The sequence below is a fragment of the Mesoplodon bidens genome (assembly GCF_964165515.1).
Source record: "Mesoplodon bidens genome assembly, chromosome: 6".
NCBI lineage: Eukaryota > Metazoa > Chordata > Mammalia > Artiodactyla > Ziphiidae > Mesoplodon > Mesoplodon bidens.
In genome coordinates, this window is record NC_138162.1 from 71,548,779 (window position 1) to 71,560,780 (window position 12,002).

A 12,002-nucleotide genomic window follows, 5' to 3' on the forward strand; every position below is an offset into this window, starting at 1 on the left:
TTTTGAGTTTATTTTTGTGTATGCTGTTAGGGAGTGTTCTAATTTCATTCTCTTACATGTAGCTGTCCAGTTTTCCCAGCACCACTTATTGAAAAGGCTGTCTGTGCTCCATTGTATATTCTGGCCTCCTTTTTCATAGATTAGGTGACCACAGGTGTGTGGGTTATCTCTGGGCTTTCTATCTTGTACCACTGATCTATATTTCTGTTGTTGTGCCAGTACCATACTGTCTAGAGCCAAGCCACTTTTATTTTACTCTTCTATCATCCCCCCGACCCTTCTTCTTTCCTTGCTCCTTCAACTTATCCTTTCAGACTCTCAGCTATAGTCATGGTTAGACCCAGAGGAAACACATACTCACTGAAAATTAAAACTTGCACTGATCAGTTTATACAATTTCTACTTCAGATTACTCTGACTCACCATATGCCATATATTTGTATATTTTTTCTCCTTAAAAACTGCAAACAAAGATGAACATCTTGGGATCTGGCCTCCAAGAACAACCAAGTTTAAATTTCACCCCTTTTCAGCCTCAAGTAGAGAGAGAGAGAGAGAGAGAGAGAGAGAGAGATGCTGAAATCCCACTACAGTTTCCATTTGAATGTATTAGAATATGGACTTAGAAAATAACATCTGAACCTCATTTTGAAAATGGAGCTCTTCCCAAACCACTTGGCTGTGGCGGGGCCTCTGCAGATGAAGTCTTGCTTTAGCAGCACTGGGCTGGGCTTGGCTTGATGCGGCCTTTCAGCTATTACTGAACCTCTGCTTGAAAGACTGTGCTGTCTGCCCGCCAGCAAGAGAGACTCCTCCCCACCGTGTGTCCGTCTCCTCCTCCCCTCCTGATGGCTGAGTGTTCTTCAGAGCAGTGAGCTCCATTAGCCTTCTTCTTCGAGTCATTGTCATGGTGTTGGGATGGCTGCCAGAGCCTCAGAAAAGAAAGGTCGAAGCTTGAGGTTGGGCTCCCCAAATGGGGTAGTGTCGTTGGGCATTTAGCATTCCTGAAATTAATAGTTGATGAGGATTTAAATAATGTCATGATTTTCCCCCTGAACATTCCAGCTGGTCATTTCTTTTAGGCACTTTTTTTGGGTCTAAGTTTATCTACCTCTGAATACACCTTTCTACTTTTTTTTTTTTTTTTTTTTTTTTTTTTTTTTGCAGTACGCGGGCCTCTCACTGTTGTGGCCTCTCCCGTTGCGGAGCACAGGCTCCGGCTGCGCAGGCTCAGCGGCCATGGCTCACGGGCCCAGCCGCTCCGCGGCATGTGGGATCTTCCCAGACCGGGGCACGAACCCGTGTCCCCTGCATCGGCAGGCGGACTCTCAACCACTGCGCCACCAGGGAAGCCCACCTTTCTACTTTTGAACCACACTCCTTACAATTGAATCCTCATCACAGTTAGAAAGCTTGTTTTAAAAATATGCAGTGACAGTATATTCAAAGTCTCAGGTTCTCCTACTTTTGTTTTCAAACAAAGCCAATCCCTTCACATGTGTTCATCACACAAGAAGCAGAGCAGTACACATACTAGATCTTCAGGGGCTGTTAATGACTGGAGCTTTTCTTCTCAGGCTTGAGGAGTTATGTCTGCTCCAAGTATCTGTAAGTAGATTCACTGTTTGCTGAGGCTCAGGATAGCGGGTTAAGAAGGAGTTCATTATTTTCACCTGAGTAGATACTTTCTTTGAAGGAAATTCATCAGTTGTGTGGGCCATGGAATTTGGGAAGCTCCCGGGAATGTTGTTCTATTTAAGAAAATGCTGACTTACTCCGTGGTTTATTCTAGATGTTGGATGGGTGGTCAACAAGTCATGCTGGGGAGATGGCGGCCTGAGGCTAGAGAGGCAATTGGTTTACAAATTAGAACAAAGTGAACTGACCCCCACAAGACTTCGGCCTCATCAGCTCCTTGCCACTTGTGGTGTGCTGTTTGACAGCCCTTATTTCTAATTCTCAGCCTGAAGCCTGAAACCAAAACCTCAAAAGCCCCTTTGAAGAATCAAATAAAATTCTGTGTCTTATGGATATTTGTTTAGTATGTATTTACACACACACACAGAAGAAACCGTTATTTGATGTTGGGAGCAATGTTGTTGAAAAGGGTGTCAATGTACCTTTAACTCTAGAAATATTTTATATAAAAGGATCAGGCCCATGATGACATGTTTAACTGTTGCAAGTAGATTTTAGGTCCTTTGAGTAGAAATGGTCTCATCCCCTGGGACCTCAACAAGTCTTCCAGCTCCTGTTCAACCTCCCACCAGCCTCCTGGCTCATGGGTGTGTTGAGCACTGAGGACTGGACATATTGGCCCAACATGTTAACAATTTTTATATGTAATAAGAGCAGATGAAATCTTTGTTGTCAACTATAAACTTACCAAATGCCCATGGTTTCTTAGACCTCAATGATATGCATTAAAAAGCTGGTTTATTTGTTCATTTGCTTGGGTAAAACAACAAGCTGATGTTAATCTTGAGCTGAAATAATTTTCCTCAACAGGTTATGTGGCTCATGAGTTTATTTTGGATACCAGACCCTTCAAAAAGTCTGCAAATATTGAGGCCGTCGATGTGGCCAAGAGGCTTCAGGATTATGGTGAGTGGTCTCCCGCGAGTGACCCCTTGTAGGGGAACTTGGGTTTTTGACATTCACGTAGCTGCCCATGCTGGCTATGGACCACAGACTGAATGTGCAGGTACCATAGTAAACTGATCCACAGGCTAAATGGGGATCTGGGGGCTGTGGATAGAGAAAAAACTTTCCCCATGACTCCATTGGTACCATCCTTCAAAAGATATTAAATCACACATTTTGAATCCATCAGCAGCCAGGTAAAGAAGACTTTATAGTTAACAAAGTTAAAAATCCCAGAGAAAATGATCGCTGCTCTCTGCCCATGTTTCTGGTAAATCCTTCCACCTATCCTACTCCTGGTAAACAGAGAGGTCCATGAAAGAGAAGGAAGTGAAGCAGGCATCCTGTAGGAGTGTTAGAAAGATGAGTGGCATTTGAGTTTTATAGCCACCTCTATCATGGCGTAGCTGTTTTAGCTGCTCATAGAGATGAAGGAATAGGTGCACCTTGTTTCCACAGAGATGATGTGATTTTCTGTGAAGTCTTTTACCTGTGTGTTGTTAGTGGATGTTCACTCAGCACAGCCGTTATTAAAATACATTTTCTTAGTGACATTATTAATAGCATCACAGAACCTTCAATTCTCAGGAAGGCTAAGTTGGGGAGAACTTTGCCTTTTGATGGATGTGGAGTCCTATCTGAATTTTAAGATGATTTGAATGACTTCTTTTAATAAGGAATGTAAAAACTTTAATAATTTAATAGTTTTACTACCGTATCATAACGGGAGTCCCACGTGTGTCACTCATTTCTCTCGTGAATGAATGATCTTATTATGTAGAGTTACACTGATAATAAATGGGAAAACCAGAGACAGTTTTCATTAATGAAATTAGCAATTACCTCAAAATCTCCTGTTGGCTGCTCCTATGACCCGACTTAACTTCCCAGGCAATGGCTGAGTGATGGCTGATTCAGGTTAAGGCTTCCCTTCTGCGATGTGTGGTCTGTATCCCGCATCTGACTGCAGCATTTGCAGGGAGCGAGGTGGGGGATGGAGGTAGGAGGGAGGTGGTATTTGAAGTTACTGCCCAGTATTTCCAAGTTCTGCTCTATCTACAACCTTGATATTTTGATGTTTGATAGAGTGATGGCTGTGCTTGCCCTAAGCCCAGAATTGTCCAGGTGCCTGGCACTCAGAACAATTGTGCTTAATAAGTGAGAGAATGAATCAACGGCTAAGTAAAAAAAACAAGCAGTGAAAATGACAGCACAGATTCTGGGTCTAAATCACCTACTGAATCAGAATTACTGATTACACTAGGGGTGAGGCCTAGTAATCTGTGTTTACAAGCACTCTGTGGATGAGTCCTATCAGGTGAGTGTGGCGCATGCTGCCACACGGCAGAGATTTCCAAACTTAACCTGATTCTGATATGAGTTTTTAAAGGCTTATACCTTGGATTTCCTGAATCAGGGTTAAAATCCAGGAATCCATGTTTCCATGACAACTCAGATGGTTCCAGATATGGGAACCACTACAGCAGAAAATACTGGGCTGAATTTGCTCACACATGGAATTGAGGTCAGACTTAATGGGTAATGAGATCAGCTTGTTGTTTAAAAAAGAAATCCCTTTCTGATTTGGGTGACACAGTTGTAGGCATTTGTCAAAATTCATTAAATTGTACACTTAAAGATTTGTGTATTTCGCAATAAGTAAACTATCACAAAAATACGGGGACAGATATTGAATTCAGATATTGAATTCTAGCTAATATGCACGCTGAAGTGTTTAAGGGGGAAGTGTACTGATGACTGCAACATGCTTGGAAATGCATCAAAACTAAGATGGATGCCTTAGATATGTGATAGGCATAGATGACTAGATATGTGATAAAGCAAACAGAGCATCATTGTAGATTCTAGGTAGAAGGTGTATGGGTGTTCACTCTACAGTCCTTTCAACTTATCGGTATATTTGAACAATTTTATAATAAAATGTTGAGAAGACAATCCCTTAAAGAATGCAGGCATGACGCTATAAAGCACTCCAAGTAATGATGCACACCAGAATTGGGAACCATTGCCCTCCAGGGCCAACTTAGTTGACAGAAATATCAACCTGGGAGCTGTTCTTAATCTTTTTTTTTTTTTTTTTTTGCGGTACGCGGGCCTCTCACTGTTGTGGCCTCTCCCGTTGCGGAGCACAGGCTCCGGACGCGCAGGCTCAGCGGCCATGGCTCACGGGCCCAGCCGCTCTGCGGCATGTGGGATCTTCCCGGACCGGGGCACGAACCCGTGTCCCCTGCATCGGCAGGCGGACTCTCAACCACTGCGCCACCAGGGAAGCCCACTCTTTTAAAGTTTCATAGGAAAAAGTGTAAGAATTGGGAAAAAGTTGTTTTTGGCTTTTGTCCAGGAAATCTGTCTCTTGACCACGTGTCTTGTCGATTCATCTTAACATGTGAAAGCTTTTGGAAACATAGAAATACCTTCAGCCTGTATTCAGTGTAAAGGCAAAGACTTTCTACATCCTGGGCAAGCCTCAGTTTCCTCATCTGTAAAATAGGGACAGTAACGCTCACCCCAGGCTCCTTAATGCTTGTTACCTCATTATTTAACTTTTGATAGGCTATAATATTTTAATTTCTCTTAACTGAAAGTAATACATGAACATTATAAAAAGATTCTAAAACACAAAGTGAAATAAAAACCCTAGTCTCATTTTCTGGCAATAACCCTGTTAGAATTTTAGTATTTATTCTTCAAAGCAGCTTCCCTCATAAAATATACATACATATTTAAAGTGTATGTATATATATACACATACACACATATATGTGTATATATATAAATACTTTGCCATTTTAAAAATAGAAATGAGACAATATCATTAGGTAGCTTGCCTTTTTCACTTAAGTTGGGTAAACATTCAAAAATATTAACAAATATACATTTAAATACTAAGAATGGTTGCATATTTATTGTATGGAAGCCCAGTAAAATTTGCCTAACCAATCCTCTGTTGTTGGATGTTAGGTTATTTCCTAAGCTTTTCTTCCATAAATAGTGCTAAAATGAATCCCTAGATATATATGGTAGCAAATTTATCAGATTATTTTCCTTGGGATAAACTATAAGATGGGGAGGGTCTCTTCTTCACAACTGGAGAGGTCAAAATTAGTGACACAAGTTCCCCCATCTCCTTTGCAGGATTTCATGCCCCTACCATGTCCTGGCCAGTGGCAGGCACTCTCATGATTGAGCCCACTGAGTCGGAAGACAAGGCAGAGCTGGATAGGTTCTGTGATGCCATGATCAGCATTCGGCAGGAAATCGCCGACATTGAGGAGGGCCGCATTGACCCTAGGGTCAATCCACTGAAGGTACGTAGGCACTGGTACTTTATCTAAAATATCCCAGAGAGTAGAAAACAGTGTCTGGATGGTGTGCTGGCAACCTCTGAAGTCTTACAGGAAGATGATATTCTTGCCTAGAATAATGCCATTCTTCTGAGCAGACCATACGTTCATTACCTGGAAGTTTAAATCTTCTTGAATCAACACAACAGTCGTTACTCAAGTATAATGTGGTTATTTCTTTTCTTTTTCTTTTAAGATTTTTTTGATGTGGACCATTTTTAAAGTGTTTATTGAATTTGTTATAATATTGCTTCTGTTTTATGTTTCCGTTTTTTGGCCACGAGGCATGTGGGATCTTAGCTCCCTGTCCAGGGATGGAACCCACAACACCTGCATTGGAAGGCAAAGTCTTAACCACTGGACCTTCAGGGAAACCCCAAATGTGGTTATTTCTGATATGTTTTAACTTTATGTATGTGTTTGGTGGTTGCGGGAGCTATTTACCCCACAAGGACCCAGTTGGCTTCCAAAGGAGGGAGCAGAGGCTGAAGGACCCTATATAGTTGGAGAAGTCTTATCATTCTGTGTCTCTGTTTGATGCACTCTACTGAGATTATTATTATTATTTTTATTTATTTTTTATTTTTGCAGTACGCGGGCCTCTCCCGTTGTGGAGCACAGGCTCCGGACGCGCAGGCTCAGCAGCCATGGCTCACGGGCCCAGCCGCTCCGCGGCACGTGGGATCCTCCCAGACCGGGGCACGAACCCGTGTCCCCTGCATCGGCAGGTGGACTCCCAACCACTGCGCCACCAGGGAAGCCCTCTACTGAGATTATTTACCTTATAAACTCTGGATAAATATATTCTTTTATTGGAGTAGTTATCTCTTAGAACAAGCAGATTGGTACTTGGCCTGAATGTTTTACCATGTTTATGGCCTACAATGGAAACAAAATTGTTAGGCATTACTTCGCCTCTTCCAAGATATGTTCCTTTTATATCTGGTCAGACCTCTAAGTTCTGTATTAGGTCCAGACATTATTAAGCTGAGGGATCATGAACTGAGAATACCTCGAAGGCTGTGGTTCTGTTGTTATGGCTTCAAGCCAGAGGAGTATGAGATGTTCAGGGGAGCTCAGGCAAGTTCCAGAGCTGCCCAGCTGAAGGTGGAGTGCTGGGGCCAGTGGCTGGTGGGAGAAGGCCAGGACTGTGCTCAGTGTGAGTTTGACAGGGTAGTGGAGGAATATAATATGATTTGCTCTCATTATTATTTCTCTTTTCTCTGGATTCTTTCCGGGTTTAGGCAGTTTTTTTTTTAAAAATAGCAATAGACATCTAAAGAATACAGTACTGAGATACAAAAGCAAGTGGAGGATAATACTCACAGGATGATATAAGGTTTAGAAGTGTACCAAACTAGGCTCTATGCAGTTTATTAATATATGCAGTAATAGTATAAAAACATGATGAGAATTGTGCAACCAAATTCAAGATAGTGGTTATCGCTGGGGAGGGCCAGCAATAAGATGGAAGGGGATATGCAGGCAGCTTCAACTGTATCTGTAATGTTTCTTGTTTTAAAACGTTAAGAAATATGACAAAAATGTTGATTTGTGTTGGGTGCTTATTTTATTACTATAACTTTCTGATATTTGAAATATTTCACAGTAAAAATTTTCCTACCAAAATTTCCTTCCCCCCAAACTGAAACAAAACCACCACCCTCCGTCCATGGGCTTCCATCACCTCACTGGTTGATGTGACGTGTGGAAGGAAAAGGCAGTGTTCTGCTCTGACCCCTCTTCCCATCCATGTCTCTGTCTCAGATGTCTCCACACTCGTTGACCTGCGTCACGTCCTCCCACTGGGATCGGCCGTATTCCAGAGAGGTGGCAGCATTCCCACTCGTAAGTTCTCCTCTGAAACTGGATGTGCCAGCTGGTCCACGTTCATGTGTGTATGAGGGGCCATCACCTGCGCTGAAGGGCTCCCACTCTTGCTGTCTACTCACCATAGTGACCACACGTAGGACACCTTTGCAGAACAATGCAGAACACAGGAATTGGCTTTCAGAGCTCTGAGGTCAGAGTCAGAATGCCAACCAGGGGCCTGGGAATCCTCAGGGTGCACAGTGCAGGAAGACCAAACAGGAGTCCCTGTCAAGTGGATCGATGTTTTCTACCATCATCCAACAGAGAGATGGGCCCAAATGCAGTCTTTCTCCCCTTTGATTCTTAGGTGAAGGTGCTCTGTGGTATGCTCGGCAGAGTAGGGACAGGGGGATTCGGATGGACAGTAATGAAGGAGGTTGGATTTTAGCTTTTTATACTTCTTGAGTACTTGTTGGGCTAATGGTACCTCAGGCCGTGGGAATATCATTGCAGTTTCCTCTTCCCCACCAAGAGAAACCTCTCAGAATATCCCGGAAGATTTCCATCTTTTGTCCCTTGCAGCCCTTCGTGAAACCAGAAAACAAATTCTGGCCAACCATTGCCCGGATTGATGACATCTATGGAGATCAGCACCTGGTTTGTACCTGCCCACCCATGGATGTTTACGAGTCCCCATTTTCTGAACAGAAGAGGGCCTCTTCTTAGTCTTCTCTCCCTAAGTTCAAGTGACTGATTTAATGGCTTTGGAGCGCCTGATAAAGAAATGTTTCACTTTCCACCACAGACTCAAGTAGGGGTTTTATATACTGTGTATATTTTTGTAATCTCTCTCAAGGTAAATGTAAATACAATTAGCATAGTGAGTGGAAGCCCATTGTTGGAAGATTGATTTGCTTTGGTGCCTCTGCTTTCACATGTAGCAGTTGATGTTCAGTTGCCTTGATTGGGACCACTTAGTTTTTTGCATAGAAAATTCGGGGTGTGCTAGTAACTTTAACTTCAATGTAGCAAGTTTGCAGTATAGAGACTATACTGAAGATCCGATAGACATATTTTTATTCCAAATAAGTCCTTGTGGACTGTGCCATCTGTGGGAAATCCCAGGGCAAATGTTTACATTTTGTATACACTGAAGAAACCTTTTTCCTCCTACTAATTTGCCTAATCTGTAATAGTATTTCTGAGTGTTCTCCTTTTTCCATGTGTGTAGTTTTTAAAAAATCTGCAATTAATAATATTCTAATAAAAGCACTGCAATTTGAAGAATGCCTTCTTGGTCCACTTTCCAATGTTAACTCCCATGTACCCTAGTTTCAAAGGAGTTTGAAGGGTAATGAGAATACCCAACCCAGTAGAATCATTACATTATTAGTTGTGTCTTTGGCTAAGGAAACAGTTTGTATGTCTCGGTTAGCAGTGAATGCCACTTTAGCCCTTTCTGCTAGAATTGTGTTTGGCTGCATATAACTGAAAAACAACCAACCACAGCAGGTTAATTAAATTAGCAGTTCATTTTTTTTCTCATTTAACAGTTAGTCTAGAGGTAATAAGCCAAGGGGTAGTCTTCAGTCTTCTTGTTCTGCCTCCTTTGCATATAGTCTTCATCCTCACAGTCTTAAGATGGCTACTGCATACCCGGGCATCACATACCTATTCTAGGCAGGAAAAAGGAGGAAAAACAAAAGGCAGATTCCATCCAAGTCAGCTGCTTTTGAAATGCTTTCCCAGAGGTTCCACCCAGTAACTTCTGCTTACTTTTAACTGGCCAGGCTTGGTTCAAATTGCCACTCCTAGCTGCAAGGGAGTATGAGAAGGTCTTTTACCTGGGCATGTTACTGCCCCAAAGAAAACCAGAAGTTTGTTAATTGAAGAAAAGGAGAAGAATGAGTTTCAGGTAGGCAACTAGCACGCCTGCCACAAATAACTTTTCCTTAGAAATAGCAAATGCTTCATATGTTCTTCCCCAGAAGTTAATGAGCATCTGCTCTAACCCTGACTACTTGGTTCCTTGTTTGTTACTCAACCAACCATTATTCAAGCTATTATGATAGTGACCTGGACGAAAGGTCTGCGTGCTCTATTGAATGCTCTGCAAGCGGTCTACTCATTCTCACACTTAAAAGTTTGTATAACTGTTCATTTCAGCCTAAGCAGTAGCAAAGTGATGGGATCCATGGTTCCTTTTTTACATAATAATTAAATGATTAATATCTGTTGAGTACTTCTCAGGTACTATTCTAAGTGTTTATTATTTCATTGGAGCCTCACAACATTCCACTTTTACATGAGGGGGAAGGTATGGAGAGATGCCCAAGGTCACAAAGCTGGTGAGAAAGAACAGCCAGAATTTGAACCCAGGCTGAACAACTCCAGTTCCTACCAGTGTAAACTGGGTACCACACTGCCATGGTCACCACACACCTGGAGACTCTGCCCTTCCTGAGCTGGAAACCAGGCTCTCAACACAGACTGACCATCAGGGAATGGAGTAGCCCCTTCTGAGGAAGGACAAGCATGTGTAAGCAAACCATCAGAGTGAACAGCAATTCTTTTCTTTCTTATCAGACTGTAAAGTGTTAGTGGTCGAGTGCCCAAGTTGTTTCCACAGCTGGTCATCCACTGCTTGCCCTGAAATATGTTAGGGGCAAAAGCAAGTGATTAAGAGAGTTGAAGTAAACTGTCTGTCTTCACTATTAAGTCGCTCATGCATTCACCTGAGGCTTGTGCCATCTTTCCCTGCTCTGGGTCTTTGCCTGCATGGTATCCTCCACCTGGAGCACTTGTCCCCGTCACCTTTGTTTTGCTGGCTCCCGTTTGTTCTTCATGTTCCAGCATCTCTTCAGGAGGTCTTCTGCATGTCTCCATGAAATGGGCTCTCTCTCTTATTTTCTAGCTTGGCACTCAGTTTGTTATCCTACACTCTTTGCACAGTTAGTAATTATTCTGTTTACTTGGTTTCTGTCTGCCTCATTAGACTAAGTTTTCTGAGAGCAGGGACCATATCTCATTCATCATTGGATTCCCAGTGCTGAGCAGGGGTCTTCCACATCGTATGTGTTCAACAAAGAAATATAAATTGAATGAATGAAGGAATGATCCTTGATCTCAAAGAGGGACACTGCCATGGAAACCAGTATTCCCAGTGCATGCTGTGAGGGTTCTATTAAAGCTAAGTACAAAATGCCAGGCCTGGGAGACACACCTCTGGACAGGCTTTGTGTAGTTCCCCCTCACCCCCACCTTGTGATAAAATTTACCATTTTAACCATTTTAAATTATTCAATTCAGGGGCATTAAGTACCTACAAAATGTTATGGAGAATATACCTTTTGAGCACTTCTGAAGATGAGGAGTCTGATGCAGACACACATATATCCTGTGAATTGGGCTTCCCCCTTGGCCTTCTCACAGCCCTGGGACAGGCCACAGGCCACTCCTGGAACAACCCTCACCTTGCAGCTGTGTGTCATAGAGGGGAAGGGCCCCAGCTCAGTCTGAAAACCCCATGAAGGATTTCCCTGGTGGTGCAGTGGTTAAGAATCCACCTGCCAATGCAGGGGACATGGATTTGAGCCCTGGTCCGGGAAGATCCCACGTGCCATGGAGCAACTAAGCCGTGCACCACAACTACTAGAGCCTGCGCTCTAGAGCCCGCGAGCCACAACTACTGAAGCCTGTGAGCCACAACTACTGAGCCCACACACCGAGAGCCCGTGCGGCGCAACAAGAGAAGCGGGCGCAACAAGAGAAGCCACTGCACTGGGAAGCCCGTGCGGCGCAACAAGAAAAGCCGGCGCAACAAGAAAAGCCGGCGCAACAAGAGAAGCCACCGCAGTGAGAAGCCCGCGCACTGCAACAAAGAGTAGTCCCCACTCGCTGCAACTAGAGAAAGCCCACGTGCAGCAATGAAGACCCAACACAGCCAAAAATAAATAAATAATAATAATTTTTAAAAAAACCATGAACCCTCTAGATACATATAGGGAATGTGTTTTCCAATGACCAAACTGGTGCCTTTCATCCAAATAAAGGAGGTAGGTGCCAGTTTTGGGTGCAAGAAGCCGTCTGGGACAAGCAGTTTGGAAGTTGAGATGTTAGCACTTTGAGAGGTTTGCAGGGCTCTGGGACAGAACGTTTGGCTCAGACATCAGCCAGGGTTAG

General features: G+C 43.2%; 1 protein-coding gene across 4 annotated transcripts in view; it reads left to right on the top strand.

Annotated features, from left to right (window-relative positions):
* GLDC (glycine decarboxylase) overlaps positions 1 to 11,423 on the top strand; it is a 101,120-nt gene extending 89,697 nt beyond the window's left edge. For 2 of the 4 annotated variants that reach the window (XM_081236979.1, XM_081236982.1), the window contains 3 exons: positions 2,509 to 2,604; positions 5,800 to 5,972; positions 7,776 to 8,396. In XM_081236979.1, the coding sequence (XP_081093105.1) occupies positions 2,509 to 2,604; positions 5,800 to 5,972; positions 7,776 to 8,030 (524 nt within the window). In that variant the 3' untranslated portion in view covers positions 8,031 to 8,396. The other 2 variants (XM_081236980.1, XM_081236981.1) reach the window with 2 other exon arrangements.
* The last annotated feature ends 579 nt before the right edge of the window (positions 11,424 to 12,002 follow it).